The 19,299-nt window shown below is 43.3% G+C and overlaps 1 protein-coding gene across 1 annotated transcript in view; it reads right to left on the minus strand.

The window, feature by feature from the left end:
- The window catches only part of sec63 (SEC63 homolog, protein translocation regulator), a 141,356-nt gene that overhangs the window by 102,745 nt on the left and 19,312 nt on the right, over nucleotides 1–19,299 (minus strand). Inside the window, exon 2 of the mRNA XM_072499956.1 lies at nucleotides 4,242–4,341. Within this exon, the coding sequence (XP_072356057.1) occupies nucleotides 4,242–4,341 (100 nt within the window). The remainder of the gene's footprint in view (nucleotides 1–4,241; nucleotides 4,342–19,299) is intronic.

Consider the following 19,299-nt stretch of genomic DNA (forward strand, 5'->3'; position numbering starts at 1 on the left):
GTTGGAGCTGGAGGATGGTGTGTGGTGTAAGGCCCTGCATAGGGTGAATGCTACATTGTCATGTGAAAAGTTAGGGTTGATGCAATTGAAGGTAGTGCATTGGGCCATCTGACCAAATCCAGGATGAGCAGGTTGTTTACAGGATTGGAGGATGAGCGAGAGCATTGGGGGATGGGCTGGGCTAATCATGTGTTCATGTTCTGGTTGTGTGCTGGGTCACCTTCTTTAGCACCATATCAGCGATTCTACAAATTGAACTGAAGCTCTGCAGCATAGGGGCCATCTTTGAGGTGTCAGACCTACCGTCGGAGCTGCAGACATGGACAGAGGCTGACGTTCTGGCCTTCGCCTCGCTGATTGATCGAAGGGGATCTAATGGAGTTTTTTTTATCATATGGCTGGGAGGTCTTAAGAAGTTTTTATATCATATTGGTGGGGGCCTTGTGGAGTTTTTATATCTCGAGAAAGTTAAGTACAACGTGAGGGGACAATTGAGAGATTCTACCGGAAATGGCAGCTGTTTTATTCTGTACTTTATAGAGCTGGTCATCGTGAGTAGGAGGAAAGGGAAGGGGGGGGGGGGGGGGTCTTTCTGCATGGCGTGGGGTTCCAGGGGATTGTGTTATTGTTTTACTGTTTATGTATAAAATTGAAAAAGTTGAATAAAAACATTTTTAAGAAAAAATCTGCCATTGTTCATCAACCCGTACTACCTTTTAGTCTTTCTGCCCACTAAGGCACGAGGACAGATTTGGCCTATGTAATTCCTTGGTTTCACACCAGAGGAATACAGTGGGTCTCAGGTTTATTGCCCTCAAACTGAATTTGAAATTCAAGCATGCAATGATCACTCCTCCCTAGAGGATCCTTTAAACAAAAACATTAATTAATCCCATCTCATTACACAATACTAAATCCAAAACAGCGTGCTCCCTGGTTAATTCAACAACATATTGTTCCAAGAAGCAATCTTGAATATATACTTGTCTGATTATTAATTCTCCCTACGCTTGCACGACTACCATGACTTTCACACGCTCTGTCCCTTCCTTATTATCTGGTAACAATTAGCCTCATCATTAACCTGCACTTCGATTTTTTAAATTTCCATGCAACTGAACCCTCCCCGCACCCCCCTCACTGAAGAAAGATCATGAATGAGAGTCAGCCTAGGGCATCACCACGGAACTACTGCAGTGACGACCTGGGACTGAGATGATTGGCCCCCAATACCACAATCACCTTCCCTTTGTGCGAAGCAGCACTCTAACCAATGGAGATTCTAACCAGCACTCAACAATTCCCAACGACTCCAGTTTTTCTCGGGCTCCTTCTTGCCACACACAAGTCAAATGCTGCCTTGACTGTCCTTAGCATCTTTCATTGTGCTAGGTATGGCTCCAACCAGAAGAGACTTTTCCCTCTGAATCCCATTGACTCCAGTTTTGCTCAGGCTTCTTGATGTCAAGGGCAACCATTCTCACCTCACCTCTGGAGTTTTAATCCGTCAACATGGATGGAAGGGGTGAACTCCAGAGTAGTTGCCCTTGACATCAAGGAGCCCTAGCAAAACTGGAGTCAATAAAAACACTTTTAAGCAGCAGTGGATATGGAATTCTGTTTGTCAAATATTTTATGGGGAATTCTGTACAAAGAGTGTATTGAGACCAGTTTACCCTTTGAATATTACATGGATAATCATTTTTTATGGGACAATGTCCATTCAAGAATAAGTGTAGGGAGAGAGGATTAAGGATTGACCTTGCTAGTGCGAAACAAATGATAAATCTCCAAGATCAAATGGGTTGATGAAAGCCATCAATTACCCGATTTTTGCACCAAAAAGATTATTGGAGTTCTAGAAGAGGGGCATCTTGTAATGTAGTTCTTTATAGAAAATATAGGAAGATAGCTTTTTCTTAAATTGTGGTTCTGAAATATCGTTTGAATGCTATTGAAAAGTGAGAAAATGAATCTTTGAATTGTGTTAAGGTTTAATGTCCTCTGGTCTTTTTCACCTGTTAGCTGAAGTGTATGTAACATGGCCTACACATGACATAATGCCTTCGCAACTAACTAGCAAGCCACTTAGTTGTAAAAGCAATGGTCACCCTGGATGTAATCTGCCACTTTCTCAGGGCAACTTTTGGACGAGCAATAAATGAACATTGCAGGACAAATAAATTAAACGATCTTCACCATGCCTGTTGAAGGAATTTTCACAATAGTGAAACATAAACAAAATACAGCTTGAACAATGCATTAGGGAGTTCTAAAACATCTACAGACCCTGTTAAACCAAAAAAACAGTAATATATAGATATGCACATTTTATATGGCAAATTTGTGTGACAAGGAAACTTGTTGAAATAGTTTGCCAAAAAAACCTAGGAAAAATGTAAAGATTGCAGCGAAGCAACAGGAGTGCACATAATGATTGGCAGCATACTAGTCATCAGTCTCTACAGCAGAGAGCAAAGAAAGAGTAAAAGGAGAGAAGCAAAGGGTAGAAAGTACTTCTGCTGGACAACATAAGTACAAGAAATAATGGAAAGCTACAGTGTCAGTTGAAGAAGCGAAAGTAGAGTGTAAGAGAGAGAAAAATAAATACTCTTGAATATAATGACCATATTTTGTGACGTGATGGCTTTTAATTTTGAAGCAAATTATCTTATCAATTCAAATTTTAATTGAAGACAGTCTAGGACCACCACCCTTGCGAGACAATGCAGTTCGTCAATTAAACACATGTTCAAAATTTAATATCTAATTAAAAATCACATTTTGTAGACTGGAATAATACATCTGCGCTTTCTGAAATATTCATATGAAACATCAATTAAGCTGACAAGTTTCATGTAACCCACTTCTATCCAATCTACTTAAGAGCAACTCCACTAAGTTTGAAGTAGCCATAATAGCTAATTCTGCTGTATGGGCATCAACATTACAGTTTTTAAATTTATAGTATCCTTCCTTCCTCACATGCATCTGTCGGGCCACTTTACAAGAGACAGCAGAGTGAATGATTAAACGGGAAATTGAACACACCACACAGAAAGGATTTTAACCGGATAACCAGGCAGTGTAGTTTAGGCAGAACGTTCCATCAAACAGGGGAATAGAAGAACAGGCCCTCTTATAGTGAGTAAACCAGAGCTACAGGAGTGACCGCTGGGAAGATTTGCGCAGGAGTCATTGTCAAGGGGGTAGGTGCCATCACATGTTAATCACACAAAATACAATGGTCGCCGTCGTTGGGTTTTAAACAGTAAAAATACATGAAATCTGTACCAAACTCCATAATTCTACCTTTTCTTAAAAGTGTTAATTATTTTAAATGAAGTGTGAATAAGTGGATCTAGGCGATTTATCCCTTGAAATTAGGTCTACCAAGTAGGAAGAAATATTTAGCCATCTCTTTCCATCTAGAATCCTGTACACGTATGCATTGCTTTTTAAAAAATAAATTTAGAGTAGCAGTTCTTTTTTTTTCCAATTAAGGGGCATTTAGTGTGGCCAACCCATCTACCCTGCATATCTTTTTGGGTTGCGCGGGTGAGACCCATGCAGACTCGGGGAGAATGTGCACACGGAAGTGACCTGGGGCCGGGATCGTACCCGGGTCCTCGCCGCCGAGAGGAAGCAATGTTAACCACTGCGCCCCTTGCTGCCCTACACACATGCATTGCTTAAGGTTCGTTATTAATTAGGATTGCCAGCTATACTACAGTGTGTATTTTGCATGAATGGTGGAGAATGCACGAAAAAAGATTCCATTTACATAATCTTTAACATTGTATATCAATGGCATTGTTGAAATATCTTATGCTGGACTAGCACAGGGGTTGTCAATAATAGCTTGTGAACTACTACCCTGAATCCTCCCATTTCCCCCTTCTTCCCCTCCCACCCCAATACTCCCCATCAGAAAACTATACCATTGTTCGTATTAATCTTGGAAAGACAGCCTTTGGCTGCTTTACATTTAAGTTAATGGTTGTAACAAGGATCCAGAGACTGGTAAAGCTTTTCAAATGATATCTGACAAGTTTTGATGTGTCTTGTACTTCTCTCACTGCAGCTACTGTATTTTATGTAGTTAATTTTGCTGGATTCTCTGGGCTCACAGAAGCTATGAAGCATTTGTAATTGGACCATAATTTATGAATCAGACAATACCTGCTCGACTCTTACAAAAGTTGACGTTTAGCCAAAAGACTGAAAACCAAAATACTTACTTTAATGTGGGAATCGCACTGTGACCCGATTTTCCTGACCGTAATCGGTACCATAAGCAATTTCTATGTACTTTTCCTAATGTCTTTATCCTGCGCTCCTCTGTTTAAGAATAAAGGAGAAAGTTACTTCTCTGTACATTCAAAAAAGAAAGTTATTTCCTTTCAGACCCAATCAAGCTCCATGCCCTGCAACATTTAAATCTGACTCAGAGCATCCTGCCCAACATGAATTTTTGTTGGTAATATTTCCAGAAGAAATCTGTTCCTTTTTTTTTTAAATATAACTTTCTTGAACAGATGGGAGTCAGCATCAGATCCATCTGGTCTGTTCATTTTTATAACATCAGATTTGAGTGCTCGCTACAGTAATAATTTTTCTCTACAGTAATAATTTTTTTAAATTGTTGTCACAAGTAGGCTTACATTAACATTGCAATGAAGTTACTGTGAAAAGTCCCTAGTCGCCACATTCCAGCGCCTGTTCGGGGGACAGAGGGTGAACTCGGAATGTCCAATTCATCTAACAAGACACAGAGAACGTGCAGACTCCGTATCCCACCCCTTGTTGCAGCTCAAATCTGGACCATAGAAATACAGGGTAAATCAAATCAATGTACTTCCACCCAAAACTGAGCATTTATGTTCACAAGTTAGTTTTCACTCAAACCGTTCCAACTCAAGCAAGATCAAAAATGATTTTGTTTAAGTCACAGCATAAAAGCTCAGTAGTACAATACAAAACCAGCAAACTTATTGAATCACCTGTTGGTTTTAAACTTTACATCCTGAGCAAGACAATAGATTAATACGCATTTATATAGCATTTATATGCACCATCTGAGCATCTCAAACATGCCTCACAATCAACATTGAGAATATCTACTTTTTCTTTCAAGGTGTGCAGGAGGGTCCGCAAATCATGTTCACATGTTTTGGGCATGTCCGAAGCTCAGGGGATTCTGACAGGGATTTGCGGATGTCATCCGCACAGTACCAAAAACAAGGGTGGCGCCGAGTCCAGAGGTGGTGATTTTTGGAGTGTCAGAAGATTCGGGAGTCCAGGGGGCGAGAGAGGCCAACGTTTTGGCCTTTGCCTCCTTGGTAGCCCGGAGACGGATCTTATGAGCGTGGAAGGACTCGGAGCCCCCAAAATCAGGGGTATGGGTTGCGACATGGCTGAGTTTCTCAGGCATGAGAAAATTAAGTTTGCCCTGAGAGGATCAATGTTAGGGTTTGTTCGGAGGTGGCAGCCGTTTATTGACTTCTTCGGGGAAAACAGAAAACCGTCAGCAGATTCAATTGTGGGAAGGGGTTTAGGGGTACGGGGAAGTTAGGTTATTTTTGTTTGGCTTAGGCGAGAACAGTGAGAGATGGAGTGGGGTGTTACGCATTGGAATTATGTTTACATTTGTATCTTTTGTTATAAAACCACAAATGCCTTAATAAAATGTTTATTAAAAAAAAGAAAATAAGTCAATAACATAACCAAAAACGTAATGTGCATATGCACACTTGAACGCCAAATCAAACCTAGACTCCCACAAAGATTTCAGACCAATGGCTAGTTGGTGTCGCTTTATAGAACAAAACAACCTCGTGCTGTGTGAAAACCAAGATCCTTCAGAGACTATTAAGAGACTGCATGCCAAAACTATGTTTCCAGTAGCTCATCATCAGACCGCAGCAACAACTCATTGTATCACATAGGCAACGTAGATGAAACGCCCGTGAATTTTGATCTGCCCAGCAGCCAACCTAGAGTGGAAATGCTCTCAAAACAGTTCTAGTGAAAATGACAAGAACATGAAGACATCAGTCACGGTGATACTAGCTTCATGATTGACGGAACAAAATTTAAGCCTATGGTAACTTTCAAGCATAAATGCAGAATATCAAGTTCCCTACAGGTATTTTGTGCATATCCATGACACTGGATGGATGGAGTGAAGTTATGAATCAATTGTGTGGAATAGGTGTCTGTGGTCTTCCTAAGGAATGCAGTTTATTTGTGGGACATGCTCAGATCTCATAACTGCCGAGATCAAGAGGTACTGCATAGAAGTAACACCCACACTGCGATATACAGGATGTGTAACATCCATAGTTCAACTTCTATAAGTGTGACTCAACAAGCCATTCAATGGTGACACTGAGTGAAACAGGCGAGGGGAAAACCTTCACAAAGAGTGGAAATATGCATAATACCCCCCTGCTTGATGTTTTGTGTGGCTTAATTATCAAATCATGGAAAGCAGAAAATATCATACCGTTCAAAAAATGAATATTTAATTCAGTAGTTGGGGAGGGTGAGGGGCATGATTTGGTTGTGAAGAGATTCTGAAAGTGAAAGTGCCAAATCTGATCCAGAGACGGTAACCACATGATGCCATAGCCAAAGAGACTCAGAATTAACTAGATTACCTTTTTGCCCCAGATGCCTAAGACAATGAATTTAACAGTTTTAAAATGTTTTGATTGTAGAATTAATTCAAACTGCGCTGCATTAATGAAATTTTGATGCTCGTGTTTTGTTTCGCTTTTCAAAATAGTGGCCACCCACAGTGGGGGTTCAAATTGTAAACAAGTGTATAGGCTGATTTTTGCTTTTGAAGGATTTAATGGTTGACTGAAACACTGCGATCCATGGCAAGTGTCAGCGAAAAGAGGGCACATCTGACCAGTACAATGCTGCCTCAGAGCCACTGGAGCAACAGCCTGGATTATACACTCAAGACCCTGGAGTGGGGCTTCATTCAACCATTAACCTAACTTAGACTTAGTGGCATGAATTCCCCTTGGCTAATTGCCCTCTAAGGTGGTGGTGAACCACCTTAGTGAGTCTCTGCAGTCCATGTGGTGTAAGTACACTCAGTGATGTTGGGAAGAGAGATCCAGGATTTTGACCCAACAGTGAAGGAAAACCATATGGTTCCAAGTCAAGATGGTATGGGGCTTAGAGGAAAACTTGCAAGTGGCGGTGCTCCCTTGCAATTGCTGCTCTTGTTTTTCTAGATAGTTCCGTCATGGGTTTGGAAGGTATTGTTGAAGGAGCCCTGTTGAGTTGATGCAGTGCACCTTGAAAGTCTGAGATCACGCACTAAATATTTCAAAAACTCTTGTAGCTACTATCTATGGGCAGCACAATGGGTAGCACTGCTGCCTCACAGCACCAGGGACCGGGTTCAATTCCACCCTGGGTTGACTGTCTGGGTGGAGTTTGCACGTTCTCCCAGTGTCTGCGTGGGTTTCCTCCGGGTGCTCCGGTTTCTTCCCACAGTCCAAAGATGTGGGGGTTAGGTGGACTGGCCATGCTAAATTGCCCCTTAGTTTCCAATGGTTAGGTGGGGTTACAAGATAATGGGGATAGGGTGGGGGAGTTGGCCTAGGTAGGTTGCTCTTTCAGAGGGTTGGTGCAGACTCAATGGGCCGAATGGCCTCCTTCTACACTATGGGGATTCGGTGATTTACATGACTTGCTGCCTTCAGTTTCTAGCCAACTGTAACTCCCAGGATATTGATAGTGAGGGGTACAGCTACAAGATTCTCTTTTGTTGGGGATAATGATTTGTTGGGGTAAAATTTCATTTTTACAGGATGTGGACTTCACTGGCTCAGCCAGCATTTGTTGCTCACCCTTTATTGTCCTCCAGAAGGTGGTAGTGAGTCGGCTTATTGAACTGTTGCAGTCCACCTGGTGTCAGTACATCCACTGTGCTATTAGAGAGGGAGCACCAGGATTTTGACCCCATGACAGTGAAAGAACAGCGATATATTTCCAAGTCAGGATAGTGTGCGATTTGGATGGGAATTTCCAAGTGGTGAGGCTCCCATATTTCTGTTTCCTTTGCCTTTCTATATGGCAGTGGTAGTGGGTTTGGAAGGTGACTTGACCTCCAAGGTGATTGATCTCCAACAACCATATTCTTTTGTGCAAGGTATGACTCCAACCAGTGGAGTGTTTTCCTCCAGATTCCCATTGATCTCAATTTTGCTATGGCGCCTTGACACCACATTCAATCAATTTCCGTCTTGATGCTAAGGGCAGTTATTCTCATCTCACATCCAAATCTTTAGTTCATGTCTGGAGCCATGTGGCCCTGGCAGAAAACAAACTGAGCACCAAGCAAATGGTTGCTGAACAAGTGCTGCTTGATAGCATTGATGATGACACCTTCCATCATGCTGATGATCGAGAGTCAACTGATGGGCAGTAATTGGTTGGATTGGATTTGTCCAGCTTTTTGTGGACAGGACAGCCGGGCAATTTTTCCACATGATTGGTAAGGTGCCAATGGTGCAGCTGTATTGGGACAGCTTGTGAGGGACATGGCTAGTCCTGGAACACAAGTCTTCATTACTATTGTTGGGTTGTTGTCGGGGCCCTTTTGCAGTATTTGGTGATTACTGCCATTAGATCTGCTGTTCCAATTCTATCTGGTTCCAAATGAAAGGCAGAAGTGAATGAACTACACCAGAAACACCCCACTAGTCGCTGTCTGCCATCCTGAAAATGACCCTTTTATTCCCACTCTGCCTTCTGGCAGTCAGCCAATCCTCCATCGATGCCATACCTTGCCCTTAACACTATGGGCTCTTATCGGATTTAGCAGCCTCCCGTATGGTACCCTTTCAAAGGCCTTCGGAAAATCCAAATAGATCACGTCCAGGTTCTCCTTTGTCTAACTTCTTCGTTACCGCCTCAAAGAATTCTAACAGATTTGTCAAACCTGACCTCCCCTTGACGAATTTGTGCTGACTCAGTCCTATTTTACCACTCACTTCTAAAGTACTCCGCAATCTCATCCTTAATAACGGACTCTAAAGTCTTACCCAGCAACCAGTCAGGCTAACCAGTCTATAATTTCCTGTCTTCTGCCTCCCTCCCTGCCTCCAGCGATTCAGGAAAGATCACCACCAATGCCTCCACAATCTCCTCATATCTCTCTTCAGAACTCTGGGGTATAGTCCATCCGGTCCAGATGACTTATCCACCTTCAGACCTTCCAGTTTTCCCAGCACCTTTGCCTTAGCAATGAGCACTACACACACATCTCTGCCCCTGAATCTCTTGAAATTCTGCTATGCCACTGGTGCTTTCCACTGTGAAGACTGATGCAAAGTACCAATTCAGTTCCTCTGCCATTTTTGTTCCCCATCACTCCTCCCGTGGTCTTACCTTTCATATATCGGAAAAAACTCTTACATCTTCTTTTACACTACTGAAAATGAAATGAAAATCGCTTGTCACAAGTAATGAAGTTACTGTGAAAAGCCCCTAGTCGCCACATTCCGACGCCTGTTCGGGGAGGCTGGTACGGGAATTGAACCGTGCTGCTGGCCTGCCTTGGTCTGCTTTCAAAACCAGTGATTTAGCCTTGTGCTAAACCAGCCCCTTACACTAGCTTACACTCATATTTCATCTTCTCACCCCCATATTGCTTTTTTTTCCAAGTTGTCCACTGCTTGCTTTTAAAGGGTTCCCAATCCTCTGGTTTCCCACTAATCCTCACCATCTTATGTTTTTTTCCTTGCATTTATGTTGTCCTTGACTTTCCTCGTCAACCATGGTTGCCTTGCCATCCCCTTAGCATGTTTCCACCTCCTTGGGATAAATTTCTGTTGTGCCTCCCGAATAACCCACAAAAACTCCTGCCATTGTTGTTCCACTGTCTTCCCTGCTAGGCTCCCCTTCCAATCGACTCTGGCCAGCTCCTCCCTCATGTCTTTGTAGTTACCTTTACTTGAGTGTAAAACCATTACCTCTGACTCCAGCTTCTCTCCGTCTCAAACTGAAGGGTGAATTGTGTCATATTGTGGTCACTGCCCCCGAAGGGTTCCTTCATCTTAATCAAGTGTGCCTCATTACACATCACCAAATCCAGAATTGCTTGTTCACTAGTGGGCTCTACCAAAAGCTCCAAAAATCCACCCCGCAGACATTCCACAAATTCCTTTTCTTGGGATCCGTCTCCAACCTGATTTTCCCAGTCTACCTACATATTGAAGTCCCCGTTATTATTGTAATATTGCCTTTCTTATGTACCTTTTCTATCTCCCAATTTATTTTCTGCCCCACATCCTGACTACTACTAGGGGTCTGTACATACATCCAATCAGTGTCTGTTTTTCTTTGCGATTCCTCAACTCTACCCACAGTTTGTACACCTTCCAACATTCTCGCGCTTCTTACAATCGATTTAAGTTAAGTTCTTACTAATAATGCAAACCCCCCCCTCCAACTGACGTCTTAACTATCCTTCAAGAAGTCAATAAACGGCTTCCATCTCCGGGCAAACCTCCCTACAGACCCTCTCAAGGAAAACTTGATTTTTTTCCAGCCTAAAGAATTCAGTGATGTCGCTCACTCACACCCCCAGCTTCAGCAACCCCGAGCCCCTCTAGTCCTAACAAAATCATCATCTGGTCTACCAGGGAGACAAAGGCCAAGACATCGGCCTCTTTCGCCCCCTGGGTCTTCCAACACTCCGTAAATCGCCACTTCTGGACTCGGGGCAACCTTCACCTTCAGTACCTCAGACATAACCTCAGTGAACCCCTGCCAGAATCCACTCAGCTTCGGACAAGCCCAAAACATGTGGACATGGTTCACAGGCCTCCCCGCACACCGCCCACACCAATCCTCCACACCCCTCAAGAATCTGCTCATTCTGGCCACTGTCATATGCACCCTTTGAACCACTTCCACCTCCCTCCCAGCTCTTCCTCCCATTTCCCCTATTGGAGCCCCTTCCCAATCAATTAACTCCTTATAAATCTCCGACACCCTCACCAACTCCTGTTTTCGACACCACCTTGTCCTGCAGCCGGGGGGGGGGGGGGGGGGGGGGGGGGGGGGGGGGGGGGGGGGGGGGGATAGGTCGGGAAAGGAATGCATCTGCTTCCGAACAGAATACCATTTACCGTACCTGTAAGTACCGAAACCCATTTGCGCTGGCCAGCTCATACTCCTCTTCCAATTCCTCTAGGCTCGAAAAGCTCTCCCCCCACCCCCCCACAAATAGGTCTCCAAACTGCTCGATCCCTGCCCAACAGCACCCCAATGGATGGCCAATGTGGTACCATTATTCAACAAAGGAGAAAAACCAGGAAGCTAAAGGTCATTCAGTCTAACCCATGTTGGAAAACTATTGGAAGCAATTCTGAGAGTCAGAGGTAGACTGCATTTGGAGGGGCGGGGATTAACAAGAACAGCGAGCATGGTTTTGTTAAGGGGAGGTCAAGACTGACCAACATGATTGTATTTTTCAAAGAGGTGATCAGGTGTGTAGATGAGGGAAGCGCATTTGACATAGCCTACTTGGACTTCAGCAAAGCTATTGATAAGGTCCCATACGGGAGAGCGATAGCAAAGGATTCATGGGATCCAAAGAAATTAGGCAAGTTGGATCCAAAATTGGCTGAGTGGCAGGAATCAAGAGCGATGGTTGAGGTGTTTTTTTTTTTTTTGAGTAGAAGCCTGTGTACAGTGATGTCCCAGAGGGATCAGTGTTGGGGCCTTGCTGTTCGTGATTTATATAAATAATTTAGATATGAATGTAGGAGGGTTGATCAGCAAGTTTGCGGATGATACAAAAATTGGTGGGGGTGGCAAATAGGGAGGAGGATAGCCTTCAATTACAAGAGAATATAGACGGGCTGATCAGTGGCAAATGGAATTTAATCCAGATAAGTGTACGGTGATGGACAAACAAGGTAAGGGAAAACATGATAAATGGCAGGACCCTGGGAAGCACAGAGGATCAGAGGGATCTTGGTGTGCATGTACAGCAGCCCCTTAAGGTAGCAGGGCAGGTAGATAGTGGTTAAGAAGGCATCTGTTATACTTGCCTTTATTAGACAAGGTACAGAGCTGTATACTTGCCTTTATTAGCTGAGGCATAGAGTTTAAGAGCAGGGAGGTTATGCTGGAACGACATAAATCTTTGGTTAGGCCAGAGCTCGAGTAGTGTGCAATTCTGCAATCCACATTATAGGACATATGTGATAGCACTGGAAAGAGTGCAGAGGAGATTGACCAGGATGGTGTCAGGGCTGGAGAGTGTTGGTTATGAAGAGAGATTAGATAGACTCGGGTTGTTGTCGTTGGAGCAGAGGAGACCGGGGAGGGACATGATTGAGATGTATAAGATTATGAGGGGCATAGATGGAGTAGACAGGAACAAATGTTGCCCCTCGGTGGAGGCATCAATGACCAGGGGGCACAGATTTATGGTAAGGGGTAGGATGTTTAGATGGAATGAGAGGAAAAGCGTTTTTACTCAGAGGGTGGTGGGAGCTTCGAATTTGCTGCCTGAAAGGGTGGTAGAGGCAGGGACCCTCATAACTTTTAAGAAGTATTTAGATGTGCACTTGCAATCCAAGAGCATACAAGGCTATATATGGGCCAAGTGATGGAAAATGAGAATGGTTAGGTGGTCACTTTTGACAGGCACAGACACAATGGGCACATGGGCCTTTACTGTGCTGTATGATTCTATGACTCTAAATGTACAAATTAGGAGATCATTTGGCCCCTCGAGCCTGCTCTTCCATTCAATAGGATCACAGCTGATTAAATTGTGGCCTCAACTCCACTTTCATGCCTATCCCCTAAGACTCTTGTATAAGGGAGTCAATCTACCTCCGCCTTAAAAATATTCAGTGACTCTGCCTGCAATCCTTTCTGGGGAAGAGAATTCCACAAAAAAACTTCTCATCGTCATCTTAAATGGGAAACCCCATTTTTTAAAAACACTGTTTTCTGTTTCAGGTAAATATATATATTCATGGTGTTTCCTGGTTCATACTCTTTGTGTTTAGATATTTTAGCACCATTCCATAGTTTGGAAAATTCTGAAACCCAAAAGTGACTTGGCACCAAGCATTCTGGAGAGGCCAGTGTATTTCACTAACTACAAGCCTAAGAAATGGCAATCATTAAATGTAGAAAGCAAAATGTCCTATGCGGAGATCAATGCTCCGCAACTGACTGTCTACAAAATGCCTTCCCCCAAAATATGGGTGTCCCTTAAAATAGACAAAATCAAAACAGTTTAATTTTTTTCCGCTCATAAATAAAAGTAATGCAGTCTATCGATCAACACAAGAATGCAAATAGACTAATTTGGAATTGGAATACAAATACTGGGTCAAAGGCAACAAATCCATTAAGATACAAGCAAGGTTTCAACAACTTTCTCTTCCTGGTCCTTTTTGTTTAAAAATGCATACAGGTAAATCACGTTTTTATGAAATGGGTCTGAGCCGAGTTCATTCCGTAAAAAAGGATTTTCCTTAAAACAGGTGTAGTTTACTCTTAGAATTATAGTAAAATAATCAGAGAACAGCAATATAAAAAGATGGATTTATTGACCAAACAAAAAGATAAATTTATTGGCCATATGCAAAAACAGAAGAGTCAGCAAACGATTAAATAAAATAATCTCCACGAGGGAATGCTACAGCCTGATCGACTGAAGAAAATAAACCAAAGTAACACTCACCCCAAACAAGCAAACCTGTCTGTAAAACCGGAATTCCAGTAAATTGGCATTATGTAAATTTGAAAGTTACCTGTACATAAATCTATGTACCTGTAATGTAATCAAAACATGCCACGTTACTTCACAGGAGCATTATAAAATAAAATATGACACCAAGCCAAATGAGTCAAGTCAGATAGCCAAAAGCTTGCTCCAAGAGCAAGGTTTTAAGGAGTGCTTGAAAAGAAGAATGGTAGAGAGGCATCGAGTGAGAATCCTAAAATGTAGGGCCCAGGTGAGTGATTCAAATTGGGGATATACACAAGTCCAGAATTAGAGAACAGGTATCTCAGAGGGTTGCAAAACTGGAGGAGATTATTAGATGGAGAGGCGTGGTCATGGAGGGATTAGAAAACACGGGTGAGAATTTTGTTTTTTTTAAAATAAATTTAGAGTACCCAATTATTTTTTTTTCCAATTAAGGGGCAATTTAGCGTTTCCAATCCACCTCCCCTGCACATCTCTGGGTTGTGAGAGTGAAACCCACGCAGACACGGGGAGAATGTGTAAATTCCACACGGACAGTGACCCAGAGCCGGGATTCGAACCAGAGTCTTCGGCGCCGTCGGCAGCAATGCTAAACACTGTGCCACATGCCGCCCTGGTGAGGATTTTTAAATCAAGGCACTTCTTATCTGGAAGTCAATGAAGGTCAGCGACAACAGGGGCGAGAGTAACTGGGACTCGGTACAAGACATGGAGAGCAGAGTTTGGATGACATCAAATTTGAAGAGGGTAGAATGTGGGATATCAATTAGGAGTCACATCGAGAAGTAACAAAAGGCATGAATGAGGGCCTCTGTAGATCAGTGCTTTTCAAAACTTCTCAGGGCCCACATTTGCCAACTGGCTGACAGTCCGGGACCCACGCCAAGTTCGCTTACCTTTAATGCATTAGGTCCTAATGGGTACTAGCTTTAAAAAAATAAACAAATACACAAGATTGTATTTTCCTCAAAATTATTATTTTTATCATAAATTGGACTCTGCATAAACATTTTTCTCCCTAAGAGATACCCCTCCCCAACCACCAGTAAAAATGTTGAAAATCATAGATCTCCAGCTCCCAATTTCACAGTCAAAACTCTTAGTAGCGTAGGTTGGTTTTATTGAAACAGTAAATTGACAAGTTTAGTAACTTGAGGAAGCCAGCGGTAAGCGAAGAGGTTTATTTAATTATATACAATATTCTGCTCAGGGCAGCATCTCACTCCCAGTACAGTCCTTGCTGGGAGAAACAAGATGGATTATCTCAATGGTCATTGGTTGGTCTGATGTAACACATGATTGTAACCCAAACACTAGCAATTTTAACACTATCATTGGCGACGGTAGCAACTCTCCCACCTGCTCCTTTCCGACTAGCAACAGTCGCACCTTCAAATTAATTACTGCCACGCTCCCCTGTACCATTTCTGTAATCGGGATGATTAGCAACCCGACTTTGCAGGGGATTACCACAAAGTACATCTGCTTCCCTCTGTAGCCCGCATTTCCCACCTTCAGCTCTCCTGTACAATGACTCGATGCTTGAGCCTCACTTGTTCTATTCGCTCATTTCTTGCCTAAACTTCAAATTACATTCTCTGTTCTTTCATTCTGATCCTTTTCACATTTTTTTCGACGCTGACATCCGCCCTCGACCCACCCGTGAAAAACCCTGTAGACGAGACAGAGATGGATTTTACGGGAGGAAACGAGCCTTTAGTATTTTTTTAAATCATGGGACATGGATATCAGTGGCAATGGTGACATTTATTGCCCATCCTTAATTGCCCTTGAAAGTGCTGAGCCGTATTCTTTAACTGATCAATCCATCTGGTGCAGATACTCCCTGAAAGCTGTTTGGGAGTTCCAGGATTTTGACCCAGCGACATTGAAGGAAGGGCGATATTGTTCAAAGTTGAGATGACAAATGCCTTGGAGGGGGTCTTGCGGCAAGTGGTGCTCCCATGTGTCTGCTGATGTTGTCGCTTTAGAGGTTGTGGGTTTGAAAGATGTTATGGAAAGTGCCTCAGTCTGGTACACACTACTGCAACTTTGCCTCCATGGTAGAGGGACTGAATGTTTACGATGGTGGAAGGGGCAGCAATCAGATGGAGTGTTTTTTTCCTGGATAGTGTCAAGCTTGTGTTGTTGGGAGTTGCACTCATACAGGCATGGGAAGAATATTCCATAACACTCCCAACATGTACCTTGTAGATTGTGGCCAGGTATTGGGAGGTCAGGGAGGTGAGATACTTGCCGCAGAATTCCAAGCATCTGACCTGGTCTTGTAGCCAGTATTTATATGGCTGGCCCAGTTCAGTTTCTGGCCAATGATAACACCCAGTATGCTGGGGAATCCACCAATATGAATACAACTGAATAGTTAGGGTAGATGGTCAGATTCTCTCTTATATGATCATTGCCTGGCACTTTGTGGCACAAATGATACTTGTCACTTCAGCCCCAGCCTGAAAATTGTCCAGATCTTACTGTTGTCCATGGATACAGCCTACTTTGGTTGCAAATGGTGAACTGGCCTGATAACAGAGGAAAGGGTATTGATGAAGTAGCTGAAGATGGTTGGGCCCAAGACATTACCCCGAGGAACTCCTGCAGCAATGTCCCAACATTGAGGCGACTGACCCCCAGAAACAGCAACCATCCTTTGTGCTTGGTAAGACCCCAACCGGTGGAGATTTCCCCCTCAGACCCCCATTGACTCCAGTTCTGCTAGGGGTCTTTGATGGCACACTTGTCAAATGCTGCCTTGATGTCAAGGGCACAATCTTGCTTCCCCTCTTGTTCGCCATGTTTTGGTCAAGGCTGTAATGAGGCCAGAAACTGAGCAGTCCAGGCAGAACCTAAACTGAGCAGTGAGCAGGTTATTGCTGTTTAAATATTGCTCAATAGCGTTGTCAACAACCCATTCCATCTCTTTGCTGATCATCAAGAGGAGACTGATGAGGCAATAAATTGGCCAGATTGGATTTGTCCTGCTATTTGTGGCTAGGACATACCTGCGCAATTGTTCATATGGTCAGGTAGATGCCAGGGTGGTAGCTCTACCTGAACAGCCTGCTAGGGGTGTGGCTAGTTCTTGAAGACAAGTCTTCAGTACTATTGCCAGTATATTGACAGGGCCCATAACCTTTGCAGTATTCAGTGCCTTCAACCTTTTCTTGATATTACATGAAGTGGACAGAATTGGTGGAGGACTGGCAGTTGTGAAGCTGGGGTTCTGAGGAGGCCGAGATGGATCATCCACTGAACACTTCTGGCTGAAGATTGTTGCAAATGTTTCAGCCTTATATTTTGCACTAATGTGCTGGGCTCCTCCCTCGTTGAGGATGGGGATATTTGTGGAGACTGATCACTTAGCATTTGGCTTCCTCTGGTTGGCATCCAAATATTCAGAATAATATCTTCAGCAGGTTGACTATTTTTGTGCTGCTCCTGGCATGATCTCCTACACACCATTGAACCAGGGCTGATCCCCTAGCTTGGTGTGAATGGTGGATTGGGTGATATGCCAGGCCATGAGGTTACAGGCTGTGGTTAGAGCCCTGCAGGACAGGAAAGGGGTTGAATACTATTCTGTTACTGACGGCCCACAGTGCCACATAGAATCCCAGTTTTGAATTTCTAGATATGTTCTGAATCTACCCCACTTAGCACATGGAAATGCCACACAACACAGTAAATGGTGTCCTTGTAAGAATGAGACCACAAGCACTGCTGCAGCCACTCCTACCAATATTGTCATGGAAAGATGCACCTGCGACAGGTAGATTGTTGAGGATGGGATCAAGTAAGTTTTCCCTTAGTGTTGGCTCTCACCACCTGACAGACATCTCCTTTAGGATTCGGCTAGCTTGGTAAGTAGTGATGCTACTAAATCACTCTTGCTGATGGACATTGAAGTCACACCCACCCAGAGTACATTCTGTGCTCTTGCTACTGTCAGTACTTCTACCAAGCGGTGTTCAAATGGAAGAGTACTGATTAATCAGCTGAGAAAAGGCAGGAAGTGGTGATCAGCAGGTTTCCTTGTCCATGTTTGACCTGATAAGATGAGGCTTCATGGGGTTAAAAAGTCAACTCTGAGGACTTCCAGAGTTACTCCTTCAACTGTATACCACTTTGTCACCATCTTTGGTAGATCTGTCTTGCTGGTGGGTCAGGGCATACCCAGAGATAGGAGGCTACCTGCAAGGTCTGACTCTAGATTAGTCTGTGGAGCAATCCCTTTGAACTTTGGCACAAGTCCCCAGATGTTAGTAGGGAAGACTTTGCAGGTTCAACTGGGCTTTATTATTTCCAGTGGTGAGTGGGACATCCAGCTTTATTCTCATTCAACTCCTCTGTCGCAGTTTGATACAACTGAATGGCTTCCTCGGCCTTTTCAGGGGCAAAATAAGTGTCAACCATACGGCTATGGGTCTGAAATCCCGTATAATCCAGGCAGATTTCCTTCCCTGAAGGAAATTCTTGAACAAGATGAGTTTTTAATGTTAATCCAACACCATCTTCTTTTATATTCCAGATTAATTTAATTCACTGATGCAACTGTCGTGCTGGTAATTCAGGTCTTCAGAGCATTAGCTCAGGCCTCTGGATAACTAGTCCAGTAACATTACCACTACGCTACTGTTCCCTGCTGAGGCAAAAGAGGGAGTACAGTACAAGTTCATAAATCGCTGCTTGGTAGAGGGAAATATAATGTTTCAATTCTTTAATTTACAACTGTTTTTGCTGGAACAAGCAGATCAAGATGACAAAATAATGAGACATTCAGTATTGGGTATTGCAAGTTGAGGCAGCTAGAACAAATGGACATAAATAAAGATTAAATGTACAATTTAGGGCAGAGAGGAGAAAAGTATTTTTCAAACTGTGGAATTTACCGCCAGAGTTAATATTTGAAACTGAAGTCTTAATAGTTAAGAATATATTAGTTAGGCAGCTGAAAGAAAGGGCATAAAACTATAGTGGAACAGGAACTTGGGCTCCTGTTCATAAGGAGGATTGACACCAAATAGGACTGGTTAGACTAAATGCCGGTCACCGCAGTAAACCACAGTAAGTCTTTGTATGCAATAAAGATCCTTTGATTTAAAAAAAAAAAAATTAACAAAGGTTTCTTGGACAAGTTTCTGGCCAATGGTTGCATTATCTGCATTTTAGTTCCTGTGTGGTGGATGGATAAATTTAATGATGAAACTGTTTCACAGTAACTTCAGTGCAGTGTTAATGCAAGCCTATTGTGACAGTAATAAAGATTATGATCTTGGTGTCAAACATTTCTGATGGTGACTATGCGGAGCTAAGCCGCACGATTCGGCAGCTCCCGCTACCACGGACTTTCGGGCTCGCTAGAGGAGCCCCAACGGAACTTTTTTTTGACGCAACCAGTGGGGAAGGGAAGAGAGAGGTCCCCCTCCAACTTCTATGAAACGGACCAGAAGTGCAACGGCCAAAGGAGCGGCACTGGAGCAACGGGAGAAGCGAGGGAAAGAAAACAAAATGGC

The sequence above is a fragment of the Scyliorhinus torazame genome, chromosome 4, assembly GCF_047496885.1.
Source record: "Scyliorhinus torazame isolate Kashiwa2021f chromosome 4, sScyTor2.1, whole genome shotgun sequence".
Lineage (NCBI taxonomy): Eukaryota > Metazoa > Chordata > Chondrichthyes > Carcharhiniformes > Scyliorhinidae > Scyliorhinus > Scyliorhinus torazame.